The sequence below is a fragment of the Lepidochelys kempii genome, chromosome 2 (genome assembly GCF_965140265.1).
Source record: "Lepidochelys kempii isolate rLepKem1 chromosome 2, rLepKem1.hap2, whole genome shotgun sequence".
NCBI classification, from domain to species: Eukaryota; Metazoa; Chordata; order Testudines; family Cheloniidae; genus Lepidochelys; species Lepidochelys kempii.
The window spans coordinates 785,014-808,972 of NC_133257.1; the positions used below are offsets into that span (position 1 = coordinate 785,014).

General features: G+C 54.0%; 2 protein-coding genes across 11 annotated transcripts in view; one reads left to right on the forward strand and one right to left on the reverse strand.

The window, feature by feature from the left end:
* NRBP2 (nuclear receptor binding protein 2) overlaps nucleotides 1-22,700 on the reverse strand; it is a 64,066-nt gene extending 41,366 nt beyond the window's left edge. For 5 of the 10 annotated variants that reach the window (XM_073329760.1, XM_073329758.1, XM_073329763.1 and 2 more), the window contains exon 1: nucleotides 22,246-22,700. In XM_073329760.1, the coding sequence (XP_073185861.1) occupies nucleotides 22,246-22,356 (111 nt within the window). In that variant the 5' untranslated portion in view covers nucleotides 22,357-22,700. The remainder of the gene's footprint in view (nucleotides 1-22,245) is intronic. The other 5 variants (XM_073329757.1, XM_073329756.1, XM_073329765.1 and 2 more) reach the window with 1 other exon arrangement.
* LOC140906225 (uncharacterized) lies at nucleotides 251-4,992 on the forward strand. The gene is made up of 2 exons (XM_073329766.1): nucleotides 251-524; nucleotides 1,043-4,992. Exon 2 carries the CDS (start codon nucleotides 1,775-1,777, stop codon nucleotides 2,993-2,995), a length of 1,221 nt encoding a protein of 406 aa, XP_073185867.1. The 5' UTR covers nucleotides 251-524; nucleotides 1,043-1,774; the 3' UTR covers nucleotides 2,996-4,992.
* Nucleotides 22,701-23,959: the final 1,259 nt, after the last annotated feature.

A 23,959-nucleotide genomic window follows, 5' to 3' on the forward strand; every position in this document is an offset into this window, starting at 1 on the left:
AAAGATAGAGCTAAATGGAGCCTCATTAGGAGCCTTTTGTTATGTTAAGTGTTTAATAACAGCTGAAAACACTTGTGGTGGGGCAGGGTTTCTACCCAGCCTGCTGAGAGCTAAGAAATCACTGAGAGACTGATCTACAGCGGTAGCAGCAGAAGGTGACTGACGGGTGGCCAGCAGGAGCAGCCAGCAAAAGTGGTGAGCAGCAGCTGACAGGGCAGCCAGGTAGCAAGGAGCAGCGGCTGGCGGGGCGGCCGGGCGGCGAGGAGCAGCGGCTGGCGGGGCGGCCGGGCGGCGAGGAGCAGCGGCTGGCGGGGCGGCCGGGCGGCGAGGAGCAGCGGCTGGCGAGGAGCAGTGGCTGGCGGGGCACCGAACCAGAGCAAGTGCTCAGATGGTGGAGCAAGTCAGGTGCCTTCTTCCCCGTGTGGGAGGTGAACTCACACAGATGCACCTCTGCACCCTGGGTCCTCACTGACCAAGGACAGATACTGCGAGTGGGGTATGGTGAGAGAGCAGAGAGGGGCATGGTAAGGGAACTCAAGAACGTGAGGCAGAAGAAGACTCTGCCTCATGCTGTGACGAAGTGGGCCTGTTCTTAATGTTTCCTCCGAATAGTGTGGGGGTGCCTCAGTTTCCCCTAGGCAGTTCTTAAGTATCTAGGTGGTGGGGTAAGGGTGTATGATCATTGCAGAGCCCTAGAGGGCCGGTGTGTGCAGGAGTCTGGACACAGAGAATGGCCGACACCCTGTTTCCTGGTAACTGATGGCCTGGGCCCTTCCCCCCTGCGAGGTGAGAGCTAAAGGGTTGGAGAACAAAGGAATCAGGTGACCACCTGGCCCAGGAAAGGAACAAAGCCCAGAGGAGGAGGGGCTGGAGGGAGTTTCAGTTTGGGGCTGGCTGGGACATGGAGTGAAGTGCAGACGTGGTTGTCTGGCTCACTGCCCCCCAAAATGGACCCAGCTGAGGGGTCCCGTTCTCTGCACCTACAAGCTCTGTGTTAGACCATGTTCCTGTCGTCTAATAAACTTTCTGTTTTACTGGCTAGCTGAGAGTCACGTCTGACTGCGAAGTTGGGGTGCAGGACCCTCTGGCTTCCCCAGGAGCCCCACCTGAGTGGACTCGCTGGGGGGAAGCGCACGGAGGGGCAGAGGACGCTGAATGCTCCGAGGTCAGACGCAGGAAGGTGGAAGCTGTGTGAGCTGTGTGTCCTGCAGACAGGCTGCTCACAGAAAGGCGACTACCCCAGAGTCCTGACTGGCTTCATGGGGAGCAGTTCCAGAGCATCGCCCAGGGACTCCGTGACAACTGGTGGGAGCGGTGGGATGTACTGCACCCCGTGGATGGCACTTCCTGCAGTAAGTGACTGGGGAGCAGTAACACGAAGGGGGATTGCCGAGGACCAGGCCTGCTGAAGGCTCGGAGAGGAGCGGTTTCGGGGGGCGGTTAACCCCTGGGAGTGTGTGACCAGCGAGAAGGACTGTGCAGTAACAGGGTTCCCCTGGGGATTGCAGCGAGCGGTCCAAGGGGCGGAGGAGTCTGCAGCTCGACCCTGGCAAAGAGGTAGTGACCTCGAGAAGGGCTGGCACACGAGGGGTTCTCCCTGGAATCCGTGGGGAGCTGAGAGCACACAGGCCTGTGAGTCCACAACAACTTGGGAGGAGCGGAGTGATGGTCTGTCACCGTCTCCTTAAGAAGGACATTGTAACCCTGTGCAAAAAGAGAGGGTTGAGCATTGGGAAGTTCACCAAAGCAGAGTTCATCGTGCAGCTGGAGGAGGATGACCGCTCTAAGGGACAGATTCCTGACCCCCAATGGGGCTATAGCAGGATCTGGGAGCAGCTGGAGTGGGAGCCAGGCATCCCCAAGACTCCTGTCCCTGACCAGACGAGGTTCTTCACGATCGGGTTCCCCATCGGGGAATCGGAGACGGACGGGATTGGAGCTGAGTCCGAGAGAGCAAGAGGACTGTGAGAGACAGCGAGAGCCCGAGAAAGAGCTGCAGAAGCAGCAGCAGCATGAACTGGCGGTGGGGGAGCGGAGAGGCCTAGGGGACCTCCCCGGGGTGAGTGGGGATAGACCCCGGGGGGCCAGTTCCGCAGGGAACCTCGAGAGTAAATTGCTGCCCCTGGTTAAGGAGCGGGGGGGTGTAGATGCCCACCTCACTGCCTTTGAGCAGGCTGGCGATTTGAACCAAGGGGACCCTGCGGAAAAGCCCCGGTGTCTAGCTCCCTTGCTGGGTCCCAAGTCCATAGACTCCGTCAGCCAGATGGGTGGGGAGGTGGACAGGCTCCCACTCCTGACCCCAACCTATATGTCTGTGTGGAGTTTCCTGGGGCCAGGCCCCTCGGACCCCCAGTGGGAGCGGAAGGTGATGGTTAATGGGGAGACATTCCTGGGGTGGCGAGATCCTGGGACAGAGAGAACTGGTGTCAGACCCTGGGTGGTGCAGCCTCAGATGCTGAGGGGCTGTGTGAGCTGGGTGAGGGTCCCAGGGACGAAGCCCCTCGCCTTCCCTATGGTCCAGATCCCTGTGCAGACCCAGGAGGAGTGGGTCTGGCTGGTCGTTGGGGTGCCCCAGGACACCAGCTGCGAGACCCTGTTGTGGGGTGACTGTGTCTCTTTGGGACAGGATCCAGGCCCTGTTCCTGTAACTGCCAAGGGTTTGAATTTGAATCCAGGGAACCAATCGGCGGAGAGGGAAATGGTCAGTGAAAATGCAGATGACCTGGCTGGCAGCAGGGAGGAGCCGCTAGGCTCAGGATACCTGCCTGCCTGTAACCAGACCCCTGGGGTTGGGTGGGACAGAGAGATGCTCCCTGCCCCCTTGCACACAAGAGTGGGGACTCTCCCTGGCTCTGATGCATTGAGGAAAGCAGTGGCCTGCCCCACTGGGACAGCAAGGGCAGCGCTGAGCACAGTGGGAGCTGAGACCCCAGCAGAGTGGGGGGAGACACAGGCAGGGCAGGGCATCTGTGGGGAGTGGCAAGGTGCTTGGTAAGGAAAGTTTGGATGAGCCTAGGCAGCCTTGTGATCTGATGGCTGTGTCCAGTCAGCAGGGTGGGAAGGCGAGGAGAGCGGAAGATGAGAGTCCCTGGACCTTACCTGTTAGCTGGGTGGAGAATTGGGACAGTGAAGGAAATGGGTCTCTGTCTGTCAGGGGTATTGACTTGCCTATGGAGGGAGCTACCCTGATCTCCAAGCAGTTGTCTGTGACCAGCCTTGTGTGCTGGGACAAAGGGAAAGAGATCCCAACCTGGGTGTCTGGTAAAGGAGAAAGTGTGTCCGGCTCTTCTTGGTCTGTGGAGCAGAGAGAAGGGGCCTTTCAGCCTGTGATGGTTGAGGGTCGTGCAGTTGTCTCAGAGCTGGTTCTGGATTCAGCTAAAGCCCAGGAAGGGAAGGGTCCTAAGTTTCTGTCTGCTCGGGAGAATGGCCCTGTAACTAGGTCGCATCCAGTTAGGGTCTATGTAAAATCCCCGAGACCAGACAATTCTGGTGCTTGTATTTTGCCTGTTGCTAGTGTGTTGTTGGAAAGGGTGGAGCAACTCTGTCTAATCAGGGTGAGATCCTAGCTAGGGCACAAGGAGAGCATGAAGGTGTGTGATTGTGTTACCTACTGAGGGTGTGGAAACCTGTAGCAAGAAGGAAAAGATTCCTGAACTTGTGTGTGGCAAAGGGAAGGAGAATGCTTCTAACCTTTTTTCTAGGAAGTCTGTAAGTTTGCCTCAAAGGGGATTATGTAGGAATCCGCCTGATGGGCCAGAAATGATTCTGGATGTAAGGGAGACCCAGAAAGAGTCTGTTGTTGCTCAGGAAAGTGTTCCCCTAGAGCAAGCCCTAGGTGAAGAGGGTAAGAGCAGAATTTCTGGGAGGGGTGAATTGTTGCATAGAGAAGCCCTAGGGAAAGGAATCCTCATGGAGTCTTTGCAAGCAGTTTACTGCAACTGAAGGGTGTGAAAATGATTTAATCAAGAAAGTTTCAGTTCCTAACAGCCAGAAATTTTCTGTTGTGAATGGATCCACTGACTGTCCTGTTGAAAGATCCAGCGTGGATAGCTTTGAGAAGGTCTCAGATGGAGTGAAAGCTGTTAAGAAAGGTATACTGTCCTATAACCAAGTGGCTGTGTTTGGCCAGCTTGTTGGGGAGACATGGTTGTGGAGAAAGGGATGTCTCCATGCTAGTTCTGTAAGTGAACAGTATGTGGCCCAGGTCAAGATGGGGGCCCTTAACCAAGAGAGCCCGAATTGCAGCCCTCCAGACTGGAGCACTCGGAGAAAACCCAATCCCAGTTTGACCCCCTGGGGTTTTGGGGTGGCCAAAGGGCACGGGCTGCAGAAACCTTCCCACATGCAGCCTGCTAGTGCTATCGACCACCCCCGACCTAAGGGAGGGCGTGAAACGGGAAGGGCCTGGTGTAACTCCTACCAAGGAATGGGAGAGATGCTGGGGCATCCATGAGAACATTGGTGGCTTCGAACTTCCCCAGGTCACCGGGTAAAGTGACCCCGCTCAGTTCGATCTCGAAGGCGGGAGAGATGTGACGAAGTGGGCCTGTTCTTAATGTTTCCTCCGAATAGTGTGGGGGTGCCTCAGTTTCCCCTAGGCAGTTCTTAAGTATCTAGGTGGTGGGGTAAGGGTGTATGATCATTGCAGAGCCCTAGAGGGCCGGTGTGTGCAGGAGTCTGGACACAGAGAATGGCCGACACCCTGTTTCCTGGCAACTGATGGCCTGGGCCCTTCCCCCCTGCGAGGTGAGAGCTAAAGGGTTGGAGAACAAAGGAATCAGGTGACCTCCTGGCCCAGGAAAGGAACAAAGCCCAGAGGAGGAGGGGCTGGAGGGAGTTTCAGTTTGGGGCTGGCTGGGACATGGAGTGAAGTGCAGACGTGGTTGTCTGGCTCACTGCCCCCCAAAATGGACCCAGCTGAGGGGTCCCGTTCTCTGCACCTACAAGCTCTGTGTTAGACCATGTTCCTGTCGTCTAATAAACCTTCTGTTTTCCTGGCTGGCTGAGAGTCACGTCTGACTGCGAAGTTGGGGTGCAGGACCCTCTGGCTTCCCCAGGAGCCCCACCTGAGTGGACTCGCTGGGGGGAAGCACACGGAGGGGCAGAGGATGCTGAATGCTTCGAGGTCAGACGCAGGAAGGTGGAAGCTGTGTGAGCTGTGTGTCCTGCAGACAGGCTGCTCACAGAAAGGCGACTACCCCAGAGTCCTGACTGGCTTCATGGGGAGCAGTTCCAGAGCATCGCCCAGGGACTCCATGACACATGCACTCTGCGGTGGTCGTCCTGCTCACAGTTTATGTTTATGAGTCCTGCTTAATGTTGGGTGACATCTCTCCTTTCATGAATGTTTCTTTTGTATGCTCAGACTCTGCGCTTGCAAGTGGGGACGTACTGCCTCTCAGAGGCACCCAGGGGTGGTGTGTAATTTTCCCAGGTTCCTGGGTGGGGGCTCGAGCCAGTTCTGTGTTTTATCGATGGAAAGGAACCCCTAGTTACTGAACCCGGGCCTGGTTGCTGCTGGCTCCACCGGCAGAAGGGTTACACCAGCCTTCTGCCTCCCTCAGTGATGTGGAGGATGTGGAAGGATTGGAGAGAGTCCAGTGGAGGGCAACAAAAATGATTAGGGGATTGGAACACATGAGTTATGAGGAGAGGCTGAGGGAACTGGGATTGTTTAGTCTACGGAAGAGAAGAATGAGGGGGGATTTGATAGCTGCTTTCAACTACCTGAAAGGGGGTTCCACAGAGGATGGCTCTAGACTGTTCTCAATGGTAGCAGATGACAGAACGAGGAGTAATGGTCTCAAGTTGCAGTGGGGGAAGTTTAGGCTGGATATTAGGAAAAACTTTTTCACTAGGAGGGTGGTGAAACACTGGAATGCGTTGCCTAGGGAGGTGGTGGAATCTCCTTCCTTAGAAGTTTTTGAGGTCAGGCTTGATAAAGCCCTGGCTGGGATGATTTAATTGGGGATTGGTCCTGCTGTGAGCAGGGGGTTGGACTAAATGACCTGAGGTCCCTTCCAACCCTGATATTCTATGGGGCCTGTCACATCAGGGCTGGCTGTGCCCTCATCCCAGCCAGCCACTCTCCCCCTGCGACGGGGTCTGTCACTGTGGGGCTGGCTCTGCCCTCGTCCCAGCCAGCCGCCCTCCTTCGGCGACGGGACCTGTCGCACCAGGGCTGGATCTGCCCTCGTCCCAGCCAGCCACCCTCACTCAGCGATGGGGTCTGTCACGGTGGGGCTGTTGCTGCCCTCATCCCAGCCAGTCAGCCACCCTCCCTCAGTGACGGGGCCTGTCACTCTGGGGCTCACCTCAATGATCCGAGTGAACATTGGCAGAGCCAGGGATTTGTTATTGTCAGCAGCACGGAGCATTTCCAGCTCCCACAGGCTTCAGCTTTAGCTCTGGGGAATACTGTGACAAAGCTTGGCTGAGGGAGCTGGACCTGGGGCTCAGTAAAGTGACTCACAATATCTTAACTGGAAAATTAATTCTAAATGGCCTAGAGACAAGCAACGCCATCGGACGGAGAACTGGATACAAGGCTGTAAACAAGGGGCCTGGGTACACAGCAATACTGGCTCTGTGGGAGGTGTCAAGGGGTGCCCACAGGGATGGAGGCTAGAGCTGCTCTTATATAGCAGCCTCATTAATGGCATCATAGGTCATGTTTTCTAGACCTTTGGTCATTTTTGTTGATCTCCTTTGGACTTCTCCAATTTGTCACACTTTGGGAAAGAAGTGAGTGCCCAGAACGGACACAGTACTGCAGCTGAGGCCTCTCACCAGTGCTGCGTAGAGTGGAAGCAGCCGGGGAGCTACACACAGAGTAAGGATAAAACAAAATATTGAACAGCTGTCTCCTTCCAGGAGCACAGCCCGCCCTGTGCCCTGCTCCCAGAAACACTCAGTCTGTGACCATGAAGGGGGAAAAAATCGGTCTGTAATTTAAATACTGCGTCATGGCGCAGAAAGAAGGTTACAATGGTCATCTTTTTAATCTCATTTCCCAACATTTCAGGGCCTCACTTTGTAAGTTCACTGTTCTGCTAATATGCATTTTTATCTGGAATTAGAGATGCAGCCAGATTAATAGGCTTCACATTCCAGAGCAGGAGGTGGCGGGAGAGTCCCCTTGTTTACAGCTCTGGAAAGATCCTGGTTGGGAACTTGCATTCAGGTGTGAGCCTCTAATGCTGAGCAACTCCCTCGAGTCAAAAAGGGGTTTAAGAGCTCCTGTGGGCTCAGCCAGCCCTGACCCACTGCAACTGCAAGGCTTGTCAATGCTGGAGAAGGGCAGGTCCTCAGAAGGGGGATCTCAGCTCAAGCTGGGAGGCCTTCAGGAGCAAACAGCTAATTTGGAGCTCCCTGGCCCCAGGGACCAGGGGCTGCCTCCTGGGGAAGTGGCTTGAGAACACCAGCTAATTTGGAGCTCCCTGGCCCCAGGGACCAGGGGCTGCCTCCTGGGGAAGTGGCTTGAGAACACCAGCCAGCCAAGCTCTCTGAGGAAATGAAGGGACCTGCTTTTCTTTATTTTTCTTTTTGGAACGCTGGACTCAGGCTATGTCTACGCTACCGCGTAAGTCAACCTACGCTATGCAGCTCCAGCTGCATGAATTACGTAGCTGGAGTCGTCGTACCTTAGGTCGAGTTACTGCGGGGGGCAACGGGAGAGTCGTCTTACCTTACTCTTCTCATCGGGGGTAGAGTACAGGGGTCGACTGGAGAGCGATCTGCACTAGACCCACTAAATCTCACAGCCTCAATCCCTGCCATTGTGTAGACCTGCCCTGCCTTGGTAGTTTGGACACAAAAGTGATGAGGACCTCCACCCACTCCCACGGCCCTTGCTCTGCGTGAGACTGCAGAGTCAAGGCCCTGGAGGTATTTTTCCTTTTTCTGTTGGATTACTCTAACCACCCCCCCTCCCCCGTGACAGGTGCAGTCGTCATCCAGGGAGTAGGGTGGCCACTTGTATGTTCCCGGAATGCTGGTTCTGGGACTTCTGGAATTGGCGTGACTCTGCCCCTCTCAGTGTGACCTCACATACAGCATGCGGGCGAGGTGCACAGAGGGCACCATTTCGGAGATCACGCCGCTCTGTCCCCACCGGCGTGATCTCACGCTCCATCCAACACTACATAACACCATGTCTGCTTCTGTCTCAGGACCAGACAAGGGAGAAACCTCCCAAAAGGCAGGCTGTCCAGTTTATAACCAGACAAATGGCCTCCCTATTAGGGAGGGCGGCTGGCCGGGACGAGGGCAGAGCCAGCCCTGGTGTGACGGGCCCTGTCGCTGAGGGAGGGCAGCTGGCGGGGACGAGGGCAGAGCCAGCCCCGGTGTGACGGGCCCCGTCGCTGAGGGAGGGCTGCCTGTTAGGATGCAGGCAGAGCCAGGCCCATATTTAGTTTGTGCCTGTTTGCTGGTTGCAAACAGCCTCTGTTAGGATCCCCAAAGCTGCTCAAGCTGTGCTGGCCGGGACGGTGTGTGGGGGGGTGCGGGAGGAGAGGGCAATACTGGGAGTGGGAGCTGCCTGGTACGAGTCTGCATGGCTCCTGTTGAACAGCTCCTCACCACCTCCATCCATCTCCCTTTGTTACTTCCCGGCATCGTCCCCATTTTCTGGGAGTCGCTTGCTCTGTGTTTATTCATCCCAGGTTCAAATGTATGAATGAACGTGGCACCTCGAATGAGTCAGGGGAGGTGCTGATGATGTAGAGCACCCCTGCCGCCTTTCCCTAGACAGGGCATCCTGCCCATTCCCCGTAGTGCTCCCAGCCGCACCCCTGTGGCTCTCACTATTGCAACCCTCGGCTATTCTGCAGCAGCTTCAGCTGAGTGCAGCTGTGAGCCATCCAGGCAACCAGAGACCTAGAGGCCAGGACCATAAGCCAGGGACCCACACTCCTATCTGTGCTAGTGAAACTGACGAAGATGGGGCCAGGGAATGATCCCAAAGCCTTCTTCACCACCTCTGATCTGAGTCCCCTAGCCTGCAGGCAGGGCCAGGAAAAGCCACTAAAATTTAAAGTGACGGCCTACAATTTTAACACCATTTTCAGTACACCACGAAAGGAGCCCAGCATAACATCAGCATAGAAGCATTACAGCCTGGGAAAGGCAAGACCTGAAGGCACATGACCGTGGGGGAAAGGGTCTGTCAGTAACCTGGCTGCTGCAGGGTCAGCCTCTTGTGGATGTTGGGGGAGACAACAGGAGTACAGGGTATTAACGGGCCTTGGAGATACCGTGAACAGCTTTGAGGGAAAGCGAGGAAGTGTGAATGAGGAGTGGGAAGGTAGATCAAAAGTTTGGGAGAGTTTGACCCTGAACCTGTGTGTCCCCAGGCAGGGCAGGGAGGAGCAGGGCTGGAGAAGGGGGCCAAAGACCCACTGTGGCCCCAAAGCGGGTGCTGAGCTGGGAGAGAGGGAGTGCTGGAAAGCCCCCAGGCAAGCCTGAGAGCATGGTGGCTCTGATAAGCCTACAGAGCAACTCCACCCCAATCTTAGGCGAGACAAGAGGCAGTTCTCTGTACTGTCACATGAGCCCAGAAGCAGCCTGGTCTCTGCGATAACCCCCAGCTCCTGCCTCAGCCCATGGATGTGATGCTCCTTGACAGCTGTCTCCTGCCTCCCCCTCTGGCCGTGCTGCCAGGACTTGCTCCACCCCTCTGCAGTGAGCTCCGCTTCTATCAATGGCTCTGCAATAACCCCAGGACCTAGGTGCCTCTCTGTGAGGCTGCACAGCCCAGAGATAGGGCAGCCACTGCCAAATCCTAGAAACAGCCTCCAGGGGAGGGACTCTAGAGGGCCCAGCATGCCCTCCGGAGTAGCATGGAGGAAAAGGGGGTTTCACAGACATTCCACGCTGGAGCCCAAGGGAGAAAGCTAATCCATCAACCAGGAGAAGATGGAATTAATCCCTCCAGATGCCTCCCTGAGCAGCCTGTTGCTATGACATACGGGACCTTGACCTCAAACTGTTTCAGGAGACACTTCTGAGGCCTCATCAGCCTAGGCATGCAGCATGGTAAAGTCCCGTCAACACTACACATTACCAAGGTGTAAATGAGCAAATGAGGCACCCATTTTCCAAAAAAAAAAAGCATACGGGGACTGCCACACTAGGTCATATGCTGAGGTAATTCCCAACCTGCGCCTGCCCCGGCAACCAACAGTTCCAGCTGCTTCAAAGGAAGATGAAAATAACTCTGAAGTGGGCAGTTATGGAATAATCCTTTTCTGAATCCTGCCCAGCTCTGGGTCACAATTATACCTTGAGGCATAGAGTTCCACAGGCTAGCTAGAGACTGTTTAAAAAGATTGAGATTGATCTTGGTAATTACCACACGGTACGGCTACCTCCACCCCCTAGCAAAGCAACAGACCAAATCTGTAATGGCCATTGAGAAAGCAGAAACAAGCAGCAATATTAGCCAGGCTGGCCTGCTCTGTGTGGTCACATTACACAGTCAGCAGGCGAAGAGACAACACAAGAAGGAAAATATTTTGATTTCAGTGACGCATTTGATCCTGCATCTCATGAAAACATTCTCAGCAATAATTCAGATTGGCTTGGATACAGCATGGTCATGCAAGTGCAAGGTCCCAAATAAAGGGTAATAAAAACCAGCATAAAGAAAAGGAGTACTTGTGGCACCTTAGAGACTAACCAATTTATTTGAGCATGAGCTTTCGTGAGCTACAGCCCACTTCATCACATGCATAAAGTGGAAAATACAGTGAGGAGATTTATATACACACAGAGACCATGAAAAAATGGGTGTTTATCATACACATTGTAAGGAGAGGTTTCAGAGTAACAGCCGTGTTAGTCTGTATTCTCAAAAAGAAAAGGGGTACTTGTGGCACCTTAGAGACTAACCAATTTATTAGAGCATAAGCTTTCGTGAGCTACAGCTCACTTCCTCAGATGTGATCACTTAAGATGAGCTATTATCAGCAGGAGAGTGGGGTGGGAGGAGAGAAAACCTTTTGAAGTGATAATCAAGGTGGGCCGTTTCCAGCACATTTCCAGGAGTTAACAAGAACCTCTGAGGAACAGTGGGGGGAGGAGGAGGGGGAGGAATAAACAAGGGGAAATAGTTTCACTTTGTATAATGACTCAACCACTCCCAGTCTCTATTCAAGCCTAAGTTAACTGTACCCAATTTGCAAATTAATTCCAATTCAGCAGTCTCTTGTTGGAGTCTGTTTTCAAAGTTTTTTTGTTGAAGAATAGTCACTTTCAGATCAGAAATTGAGTGACCAGAGAGATTGAAGTGTTCTCCGACTGGTTTTTGAATGTCTGACGTCTGATTTGGGTCCATTTATTCTTTTACGTAGAGACTGTCCAGTTTGGCCAATGTACATGGCAGAGAGGCATTGCTGGCACATGATGGCATATATCACATTGGTGGATGTGCAGGTGAACGAGCCTCTGATAGTGTGGCTGATGTTATTAGGTCCAGTGATGGTGTCCCCTGAATAGATATGTGGACACAGTTGGCAACGGGCTTTGTTGCAAGGATAGGTTCCTGGGTTAGTGGTTCTGTTGTGTGGTTGCTGGTGAGTATTTGCTTCAGGTTGGGGGGCTGTCTGTAGGCAAAAAACCAGCACGGTATTGAGCTGAGGGGAGGTGTCTAATGGGGACCAGCAGGGATCGGAGTTAGCTCTGTTGTGATTTAACATCTCCACTAATGATCAGGAAGAAGAGGGGTAAACAGCCTGTTGGTGACATTCACACACAGGCAGTACAGAACTGGGAGGAGCAGCGAATCCAGTGAGGCCACCGAAATAGCAGGGTTAGAGCCAAGGCCAGGAAATAACAGGATGGGATTCAACCTTCAGCAACGCATCCCAAACACCAAGCACCCAAACTCCAGTGGGACAGAGACGCTGGAGAGCAGGAGAGTCCGAGAGAGGGAGCAGGGTGGGCCTATGCTGCAGTTAGACCCCCGTTGGCTCTGGCTCCCGGGGTTCAGGCTCAGTTGAACTGCAGTGTAGCGGGTTTGGGCTGCAGCCCGATCCTGGAACACTCCCCCTCAAAGGGTCTTTGAGCCTGGCCTCCAGCCCGAGTCTGAACAGCTACACTGCAATGAAACAGCCCCTTCGCCTGAGCTAGCAGGCACGGGCCAGCCGTGGGTGTCTAACTGCAGTGCAGACGTACCCCCGAAGGCCTTCCCTCTTGGGGCAGGGAGAAGTGCGTATCTGTCCGGCTCTGAGGAAACACCCCCACCCTAAAGCTCAGCTCCAGGCTATCAATCCGGAGCAGGGGGGCAGAGTCCCTCACTATCCAGTTTTGGGGAGCCCCCAAACCCCTCAATTTCCAGATGGGAAAGTAACATCCAGAGGCTGATGGGAAAGAGGAGCCATCTTCCAGTGGGGCTGGGGCAGCTCCCAGTGATAACCCCACTGCTCACCTCCATCCTTCCCCTTGGTGCAGAGTGGGAGGGCTGGGACCTTCCCTCTTTATATCCTTTCTCCCTGTGCCCCCAGCTGCCGCAGGAGACCTCTCTATTGCCTGGTGGCTGCTGGAGAAGGGGACTGCGCCTCACTCTCTCCCTTACTGGTGAAACACAGGGGGCATGGATTTGCCTGCTCTCCTCCCTTTCGCCTGCTGGTAAGGACCCATGAAGTGGAGGTGGTGTGAGGGGAAATGTTCCCCGTGCAGTGCAGTACAGCACAGCAGCCCCGGCTTTGGGACAAGGACTGGCCAGGGAGCCCCCAGCAGAGGCAACTGGGGTGGCTCCGGGGGCACTGCGAGGGATCTGGCATTGTGGAGACAGCTCTGGGATGGGTGTTGGGAGATGTGGTTAAACAGGGTCTGGGCCCAGCTAAGCACCGTCAGAATCCCAGCTCCCACCATAGAGCCAGGCCCAAGCGAGGAGCCTGCCAAGGGCCAAATCCTAGGGTGACCAGATGTCCCATTTTTAAAGGGACAGTCCTGTTTTTTGGGACTTTTTCTTGTATAGGAGCCTATTACCCCCCATCCCCTGTCCCGTTTTTTCACAGTTGCTGTCTAACCACCCTACCAAATCCCCTGGTGGGGAAGGATGATCCCACCTTGGGATGTCATAGAATCATAGAATATCAGGGTTGGAAGGGACCCCAGAAGGTCACCTAGTCCAACCCCCTGCTCGAAGCAGGACCAATTCCCAGTTAAATCATCCCAGCCAGGGCTTTGTCAAGCCTGACCTTAAAAACCTCTAAGGAAGGAGATTCTACCACCTCCCTAGGTAACGCATTCCAGTGTTTCACCACCCTCTTAGTGAAAAAGTTTTTCCTAATATCCAATCTAAACCTCCCCCACTGCAACTTGAGACCATTCCTCCTCGTTCTGTCATCTGCTACCATTGAAAACAGTCTAGAGCCATCCTCTTTGGAACCCCCTTTCAGGTAGTTGAAAGCAGCTATCAAATCCCCCCTCATTCTTCTCTTCTGCAGGCTAAACAATCCCAGCTCCCTCAGCCTCTCCTCATAAGTCATGTGTTCCAGACCCCTAATCATTTTTGTTGCCCTTCGCTGGACTCTCTCCAATTTATCCACATCCTTCTTGTAGTGTGGGGCCCAAAACTGGACACAGTACTCCAGATGAGGCCTCACCAATGTCGAATAGAGGGGAACGATCACGTCCCTCGATCTGCTCGCTATGCCCCTACTTATACATCCCAAAATGCCATTGGCCTTCTTGGCAACAAGGGCACACTGCTGACTCATATCCAGCTTCTCGTCCACTGTCACCCCTAGGTCCTTTTCCGCAGAACTGCTGCCTAGCCATTTGGTCCCTAGTCTGTAGCTGTGCATTGGGTTCTTCCGTCTTAAGTGCAGGACCCTGCACTTATCCTTATTGAACCTCCATCAGATTTCTTTTGGCCCAATCCTCCAATTTGTCTAGGTCCCTCTGTATCCTATCCCTGCCCTCCAGCGTATCTACCACTCCTCCCAGTTTAGTATCATCCGCAAATTTGCTGAGAGTGCAATCCACACCATCCTCCAGATCATTTATGAAGATATTGAACAAAAGCGGCCCCAGGACTGACCCTTGGGGCACTCCACTTGATACTGGCTGCCAACTAGACATGGAGCCATTGATCACTACCCGTTGAGCCTGACAATCTAGCCAACTTTCTACCCACCTTATAGTGCATTCATCCAGCCCGTACTTCTTTAACTTGCTGACAAGAATACTGTGGGAGACCGTGTCAAAAGCTTTGCTAAAGTCAAGAAACAATACATCCACTGCTTTCCCTTCATCCACAGAACCAGTAATCTCATCATAGAAGGCGATTAGATTAGTCAGGCATGACCTTCCCTTGGTGAATCCATGCTGGCTGTTCCTGATCACTTTCCTCTCATGTAAGTGCTTCAGGATTGATTCCTTGAGGACCTGCTCCATGATTTTTCCAGGGACTGAGGTGAGGCTGACTGGCCTGTAGTTCCCAGGATCCTCCTTCTTCCCTTTTTTAAAGATTGGCACTACATTAGCCTTTTTCCAGTCATCTGGGACTTCCCCTGTTCGTCACGAGTTTTCAAAGATAAAACTGGACTTTGGCTGCCTAGAGCCGACCACGTCTTGTGTGGCATGGAGCCCCTTTGAGCCTGTCCCTTACGCTCTAACTTTCCCTGGCTGTGTCAGCCAGGCTCCAAACATCCCGATCACACCCCAGTGTCGCAGGCCCCTTCTTCCACAGGGTCCCATCTCCCCTTTTCCTGCTGCTGCCCTGCAGGACTCCTGGCTTCCCCCCAGCTCAGAACTCTGCTGACAGGAGTTAGGGTGGCTGAGAGCTTCCCCGGCACGCTACAGCTGGGGAGCCTGTGCTGAAACCCATGCTGGCGAGGCACCCAGGATACAGGACGCAGGCCTGGGCACCAGGCACCAGAGGTGAGGACCTCCTGACCTGGCTCTGGGAAGGACAGCAACAAAGATTGGCCCAAGAGGTTAAGCGCTAATGGTATTTGGCAAACCAGAGGGGACCTGGGGGATTAGTGAGGCTGACACACAGGGGTAGGACGACTGTGGGGAGCCCTGCCAGAGCCTGAAGGATACACTGCTGGGAACGCTTCTGCCCATAGGCACCATCTCCATGGGTGCTCTGGGGCTGAAGCACCCATGGGGAAAAAATGGTGGGTCTGGAGCACCCACTGGCAGTCACAGAGCCAGAGACGACCAGGGTGGGCAGGGACCTCAGGAGGCATCTAGTTCAGCCCCCTGCTCAAAGCAGGACCAATCCCCAGTTTTTGCCCCAGATCCCTAAATGGCCCCCTCAAGGATTGAACTCGCAACCCTGGGTTTAGCAGGCCAATGCTCAAACCACTGAGCTATCCCCCCTCATCAGCTACCCCCAGCGCCTCCTACCCGCCAGCGGGCCCTGCGGATCAGTGCCTCCCCGTCCCTCCCCGTGCCGCCCACCCGCCACGATCAGCTGTTTCATGGCATGCAGGAAGCTGGGGGGGAGGGGGGAGAAGGGAGGACATGGCGCCCTCGGGGGAGGGGGCAGGAAGAGGCGGGGTGGGGCCTTGGGGCAGAGCCAGGGGTCGAGCACCCCCCAGCAGTTTGAAAACTTGGCGCCTGTGTTTCTGCCCTGACCCCGGGGCTGAGGAGATAGACCAGGCAGATCCTTATCCTCTCCTTTGAGAGGGGCCGTGCAGGGAGCCTGGGGCTGGCCAGACCCAGGATGGTGGGCGCTTTCCTGCTTTGCTGGAATGCGAGGTGTTTTCGTCTGAGGGAAAATCATAGTTTTAATCCCAGGTGTGGTTTATGTGGGCACCTGTGGCTCCCGCAGGAGCTGCCAGCCAGCCCCGCGATCAGGGGCAGTCTGAACAGCGCACAGCAGGGAGGTAAAGCCTGCAGAGAAACTGGGGAAGAACCAGGGCAGGGCTCAGTGCCTGGGAGAGGGGCAGGGCTCCAGGACGGTGCCTAGGGGAGGGTCAAAGTCCTTGCAACAGTGCCCAGCTGGGGAGAGCAGGCTCCTATGGTGCCCAGGGTGAGGTAGGCCCAGTGCCCAGGGAACAGCGCCCCTAGGACCATGCCCTGGGAAGCTGGGAATGAACCTGGATTCATTCTGTCCTCACTTTGGTACCAAAGCCTGTGTTTCACACCCTGGCAGAGTCTGCTGCATTAACAGACAGACAGACAGCAGCAGGCTCAGTCTGTCTGCCCCGGTACACAGACCTGCCCGAAACAGACTTTGCCAACGTGCTGATTAAAAGGCCATGCTGGCTAGAGCGTACTACTGCTCCACCGCTCCCCTCGGAGAGCAGCACCCACACTAGCAAAAGCAGCAAAGTCTGAGATAATCTGCCCATGTCTGCCCGGCCTCGGGATGAACACCCCTCTCAGGGACTGATAACGCCAGCCAAGGTCCTGCGGCATGACTACGCAGAGCACAAGGCAAACACCCCCTGCAGCCCCCTTATCGGAGCTGGAGCCAGCTGGGCTGGACAGGAGAGATCACAGGGCCAGCCGCAGGTACTGAGGGAGGGGACTCTGGAAGCCAGGCGAGCAGATCAGAGGGTGGCCAGGGTCAAGGAAACCCCAGGTGCTATTAGGGCATCTCACGGAACCCGCAGAACAGCTACCTCGCTTTGGGGTGAGCACTGGCTTACGGGCCTGCGTAAGGGAGGGGCACCACTTTCAGGGGGGAGCTGCCATTTTGCATTCCGTTTGCAGGCACGATGTTGGAGTCAGTCGCTGGGCACACCTGCTCACACGCACTCCTTTGGCGTCGTCGGTGCTGAGCGTGTTCAGGCCCCTCTATTAACCCCTTATGCTCCCTTTCATCCAACTCCTGTGCCAAACAACAGGCTTTATACATGCCCCCTTCCCCCACCACTGTTAGGGAAAGCTTCCCTTGTCCCGCACTCCAGTGCCATTTGCCTCTGCACAAACACGCCTCCTTCACTACACTGAAACCCTTACGTAAGGGGCCATGAAAGCAGACGCTCCCTTGTGAGGAGTTCTCTGGAAACACCTACTCAGTGTGCCATGGCAGTCAAAAAAAAAAAAAGCTAAGAGAATGTTAGGAACCATTAGGAAAGGAATGGATAATAAGACAGAACATATCGTAATGCCACTATATCAATCCATGGTACGCCCACACCTTGAATACTGTATGCTGTTCTGGTTGCCACATCTCAAAAAAAAAAAAAAAAGATTAGAATTGGAACAGGTATAAATAATGGCAACAACAATGATTAGGGTATGGAACAGCTTCATAGAATATCAGGGTTGGAAGGGACCTCAGGAGGTATCTAGTCCAACCCCCTGCTCAAAGCAGGACCAAACCCCAACTAAATCATCCCAGCCAGGGCTTTGTCAAGCAGGGCCTTAAAATCCTCTAAGGATGGAGATTCCACCACCTCCCTAGGAAACCCATTCCAGTGCTTCCATATGAGGAGAAATTAAAAGAGACAACTAACAGGGGGATATGATAGAGGGGTTGGCTCGCTTGATAATTGCCCTGTTCTGTTCACTTCCTCTAGGGCACCTGGCATTGGCCACTGTCGGCAGACAGGATACTGGGCTAGGTGGACCACTTGTCTGACCCACTATGGCCGTTCTTATATTCCCATCCTGTACCATAGAATCTCTATGGACAGAAAGTCCATGCTTGAATAATAAGAGTACAGCAGTGGGAATATGCTACTGACCACCTGCCCAGGATCATGACAGTGATTGTGAAATATAAGGGAGATTCCAGAGACTAATCCTGCATCTTGGCAGGGGTTAGAACAGATGACCCTGGTAGTCCCTTCTGACCCTATGGTTCCATGATTCTGTGACTACTAAACCAGCCAATGCAATAATAATGGGGGATTTCAACTACCCTCCTATTGACTGGGTACATGGCACCTCAGAGCACAAGGCAGACATACAATTTCTAGACACCATTCATGGCTGCTTCTTGGAGCAGCAAGTCCTGGAGCCCACAAGAAAAAGAGGCAATTCTTGGTTTAATCCTAAATGAAGCACAGGATCTGAGCCAAGAGATAACTACAGCTGAACTGCTCAGTAATAGTGACCATAATTAATTAAATCTGGCATCTTTTTTGGTGGGGGGATACCAAAAAAACTCACCACAATAACATTTAACTTTAAAAAGAGGAATTAACTCAAGAACGAGGATGCTAGTTAGACAGTAATTAACAAGAGCAGTCAAAGGTACAATGCCTGCAAACTGCCTGGAGACCGCTTAAAAACACCTCATAGAGGCTCAGACTAAACGTACATCCCAAATCAAAAAAAGAGGACCAAAAATGCCACCACGGCTAAACGGCGGAGTAATGGAGGCTGTTAGAGGCAAATAGGCATGCCTTAAAATTTGGAAGTCAAATCCTAATGACGAAAATAGAAAGGAGCAGAATCTCCGGTAAGTAAAATGTAAAAGTATAAGGTAGGCTAAAAAAGAATTTGAAAAGCAACTTGCTAAAGATAACAATAGTAAAAAAAATTGTATTTAAGTCCATCAGAAGCAGGAAGCCTGCCAAACAGCCAGTGGGGCCATTGGACGAGAAAGGTGGCAAGGGGGCACTCAAGGAAGTTAAGGCCATTGTAGGGCAGCTACCTGAACTCTTTGCATTGATACCCACATCTGAGCCATTCTTTTTCGGTGACCGATCTGAAGTACTGTCCCAAATTGCTGTCTCACTAGAAGAGGTTTTGAAACAACTTGATAAACTAAACAGTAATAAGTGACCAGGACCAGATGGGATTCACCCAAGAGTTCCAAAGGAACTCAGATATGAAATTGCAGAACTTCTAACTGTGGTATGTTACAAATCACTGGAAACAGCCTCAGTACCAGATGACTGGAAGGTAGCTACTGTGACACCAATTTTTCAAAAGGGCTCCAAACGCGATCCTGGCAATTACAGGCTAGTAAGCCTAATGTCAGTTCTGGGCAAATTGGTAGAAACTATAATAAAGACCAGAATTATCAGACACATAGATAAACATGATTTATAGGGGAAAAGTCGACATGGCTTTTGGAAAGGGAAATCATGCCTCACCAATCTCCTAGAATTCTTTGAAGGAGTCAACAAGCATGTGAATAAGAGGGATTCAGCTTATACAGTCTACTTGGATTTTCAGAAAATCTTTGACAAGGTCCCTCACCAAAGGCTCTTAAGCAAAGTAAGCTGTCATGGGATAAGAGGGAAGGTCCTTTCATGGATCAGGAACTGGTTGGAAGATAGGAAACAATGAGTAGGAATAAATTATCAGTTTTCACAATGGAGAGAGGGGAACAGGTGGGTCCCCCAAGAATCTGTACTGGGACCAGTGCTTTTCAACATAGTCATAGAATCATAGAATCTCAGGGTTGGAAGGGACCCCAGAAGGTCATCTAGTCCAACCCCCTGCTCAAAAGCAGGACCCATACCCAATTAAATCATCCCAGCCAAAGCTTTGTCAGGCCTGAACTTAAAAACCTCTAAGGAAGGAGATTCCACCACCTCCCTAGGTAACCCACTCCAGTGTTTCACCACCCTCCTAGTGAAAAAGTTTTTCCTAATATCCAAACTGAACCTCCCCCACTGCAACTTGAGACCATTACTCCTTGTCCTGTCCTCTTCCACCACTGAGAACAGTCTAGAACCATCCTCTCTGGAACTACCTCTCAGGTAGTTGAAAGCAGCTATCAAATCCCCCCTCATTCTTCTCTTCTGCAGGCTAAACAATCCCAGCTCCCTCAGCCTCTCCTCATAAGTCATGTGTTCCAGACCCCTAATCATTTTTGTTGCCCTTCGCTGGACTCTCTCCAATTTATCCACATCCTTCTTGTAGTGTGGGGCCCAAAACTGGACACAGTACTCCAGATGAGGCCTCACCAATGTCAAATAGAGGGGGACGATCACGTCCCTCGATCTGCTCGCTATGCCCCTACTTATACATCCCAAAATGCCATTGGCCTTCTTGGCAACAAGGGCACACTGCTGGCTCATATCCAGCTTCTCGTCCACTGTCACTCCTAGGTCCTTTTCCGCAGAACTGCTGCCTAGCCATTCGGTCCCTAGTCTGTAGCTGTGCATTGGGTTCTTCCGTCCTACGTGCAGGACCCTGCACTTATCCTTATTGAACCTCATCAGATTTCTTTTGGCCCAATCCTCCAATTTGTCTAGGTCCCTCTGTATCCTATCCCTGCCCTCCAGCGTATCTACCACTCCTCCCAGTTTAGTATCATCCGCAAATTTGCTGAGAGTTCAATCCACACCATCCTCCAGATTATTTATGAAGATATTGAACAAAACCGGCCCCAGGACCGACCCTTGGGGCACTCCACTTGATACCGGCTGCCAACTAGACATGGAGCCATTGATCACTACCCGTTGAGCTCGACAATCTAGCCAGCTTTCTATCCACTATAGTCCATTCATCCAGCTCATACTTCTTTAACTTACTGCCAAGAATACTGTGGGAGACCGTGTCAAAAGCTTTGCTAAAGTCAAGGAATAACACGTCCACTGCTAGTTATCCCTAGCCTGATTCTTGCTTGCATATTTATACCTGCCTCTGGAAATTTCCACTACACACATCCGATGAAGTGGGTATTCACCCACGAAAGCTTATGCTCCAATATGTCTGTTAGTTTAGAAGGTGCCACAGGACTCTTTGCCGCTTTTACAGATGCCGACTAACACGGCTACCGCTCTGATACTTGAAAATGGCAGATGAAATTCAATGTTGATAAATACAACGTAATGCACTTTGGAAAACATAATCCCAACTATACATATAAAATGATGGGGTCTGAATTAGGCGTTACCACTCAAGGAAGAGATCTTGGTATCACAGTTTAGAGTTCTCTGAAAACTTCCACTGCGTGTGCAGAAGCAGTCAGAAAGGCTAACTGTATATCAGGAACTATTAAAAAGGGATAAAAATGAGAACAAATATAATGCCACTGTATAAAGTCATGGTGTGTCCACATGAATCACCACATGGTATGTCGGGTCACCCCATCTCAAAAAGGATATAGTGGAGCTGGAAAAGGTTCAGCGAAGGGCAACAAAGATGATCAAGGTCATGGAACAACTTCCACATGAGGAGAGACTAAAAAGATTAGGGCTGTTCATCTTAGAGGAGAGACAACTCAGGGGAATATGACAGAAGTCTACAAACTGGTGAATGATGTGGGAGAAGGGTTGTTTACAGAGGCCTGCAAATCCGCAAATATCCGCTTTATATCCGCGGACCATTTTTGCAGATCATGATCAGTTGCAGATTCAGATTCTGGACCCATGAAGGGCTCTAGTTATTTACCTCTTCACAAATACAAAAGCCAAGAGTCACTCAATGAAATTAACAAGCAGCCGGTTTAATATAAACAAAAGGAAATATTTTTTCCGCTGAATGCACAACTAACCTGTGGATCTCATTCCCAGGGGATGCTGTCATCGCCAAAAGTATAACTGGTTCAAAAAAGAACTGGCTAACTTAAGGGAGGCTAGGGCCATCAATGGACATTAGCCAGGATGGGCAGGGATGCAGACCATGCTCTGGGTGTCCCTAAATCTCTGACTGCCAGAAGCTGGGAGTGGAAAACAGGGGTGGGCCACTCCATAATTGCTCTGTTCTGTTCACTCATCCTGAAGCTCTAGGTACCAGCCACTGTCAAAGGCAGGATACTGGGCCACATGGACCAGGGTCTGACCCAGGACAACAGCTCTTACGATCTTATCCTCCTGGCTCTCCCGTTTTCACAGCCAGCCCTCCTCACCAGACGGCTTATTCTCCCCCGGCCGCTCCCGGACCCCAGACCTGCCCCTTTGGCCTAGATGAATGCATGCGACTGGGGGAGGGCAAGAAGGAGCCAAGTCTCCCTGGGCAGAGCGCGCAGCGCCCCGGCCGAGTGGCAGAGCAGGAGGCCCGGCGCAGCGGGAAGGAGCCGCGCCCCGGCCATCTCCATCAGCGGGGGCAGCAGCCGGGCCAGCCCGTAACCCCGCGTGCTGGGGCCCCGCGCTCCCCAGCCCGGCTCGGTGCGGGATGCGCCCCGCGCTCCCCAGCCCGGCTCGGTGCGGGATGGGCCCCGCGCTCCCCAGCCCGGCTCGGTGCGGGATGCGCCCCGCGCTCCCCAGCCCGGCTCGGTGCGGGATGGGCCCCGCGCTCCCCAGCCCGGCTCGGTGCGGGATGCGCCCCGCGCTCCCCAGCCCGGCTCGGTGCGGGATGGGCCCCGCGCTCCCCAGCCCGGCTCCCGGCTCAGCCCCGCGCCCCGGCCGGCCCCGCAGCCCCCGCGCCCACCTGCTCCCGCCGCTTCTGCCAGCGCCCGCAGGGGCTCTCCTCCAGCACCTCGCTCTCCTCCTCGCTCTCCTCCTCCTTCTCCGCCGGCAGCGCAGCCTCCAGCCCCGACATGCCCGGCTGCGGCTCCCTCCCCAAGCCCGCCCGCGGACGGCCCGCAGCGCCGAGCGCCCCAGTCCCGCTTCCCCGGCTCCAGGGCCGGCGGCGCAGGGCAGAGCCCGGGCGTACCTGGCACGCCCCGGGGGCCGGCCCGGGCCGCCCCCCGGCCGCCTCCGGGGGCCCCGCACCGCTCGGGAGGCTGGACTCGGAGCCGCCTTCGCGGGCTCCCGGGGCCCTCCCGCCGCAGCCCGAGCCCCCGGGGCGCTCGCACGCGGCGCCAGGCGGCTTCCCGGGGAGCTGGGCTCCAGCCGCCGCCTTCCCAGCCGCCCGGAGTCCTGCGTGTGGCTCTCAGCCGCCTGCTCTCAGGCCTGCCCTGCAGCAGCGCTGGGCGTGTGAACACACACGCTGCCCCTTGGCGGGTGAGGGATCCCCTGCCCCTGCCCCCAGGCCCGGGGCTGCGGGGAAGTGGGCACCGCGCTCCTGTCTTCTCGGGCCCCCAGTCTGCGAAGGGCCGGGCGGAGGCGAGAGCAAGGGAGGGCACGGGGTACCGGAGACTCCCGGCCAAGGAGGGAGAGAGCCTGCCCCGGAGGGACCCAACGGTGTCAGCAGGGAACAGGACAAAGATCCGGTGTCCCTTTCTCTCCCTGGCAGGCAGCACCCACCGTGAAGTCACAGACCACCCCTAAGGCTAGAATGAGGATTTTACTGTTCGTTAAGGAAGGGATTTGCAGGGGAGAGGTGGTGTATTGGAACCAGCGCTCAAGGTGCAGAGCTATCCATTTAAATGTCAGGGGTTCTCCTGTCTGGCTTGCAGCCGAGGCACCTCTGTTGGGAAAGATGCCCTCTGGGCCCAGAAGCAGGCTGCCTGGAAAGAGCCGGCCGGGAACAAGGTGGGGTGAGCTGGGCATCGCTGCCTTTAGGGAGCCGCCTTCTCTGTCTGTTCACCCTCATTGAAACAAAATCTTAAGAACAAAACCCCAAAGTTACAGTCACGGTTGGTTTCGGATCAGCAGCCGTGTGAGTCTGTATCCGCAAAAAGAACAGGAGGACTTGTGGCCCCTTAGAGACGAACCAATTTATTTGAGCATCAGCTTTTGTGAGCTACAGCTCACTGCATCGGATTATTCACAGATACAAACCAAAACCATCCGAACCCTCCTGCCCTGGACTCTTTGTCCTGAAAACTAGGAGGTCAGCCCGGTATGGGGAGCCCCGCTAGGGCCCACCGCTCCCCCGAACTCATTCATGTTCCTCTGCCATCGCCAGCAGCTGAACAACTGCACAACCTGTGCGGCCCTCATTGTCTCTCTCGGTGTCTTTGGGTCCCTGTGTGGTAAGGGTCTGGATTTTAAGAAATAAAGTAGCGTTACATTGTAACCATCCAGAAAGAGTCATTCAGGGCATCTCCACTTGACCAAATTAAATCCGACTAATTTCCATCCGCACCCAGCCGCCGTAGCAACTACGTCACTGCTGCACGCCCCTACCTCGCTCCTTGTGTTCGTGGTGCGCTCCCGCACCAGGAACATTGCACCGAACATACCATCAGTGAGGAGCATTGCATGAAGCCTTCCTGACACTTTTCCTCAATGGCCTCTGAAGCCTCTTTCCTCTTTGC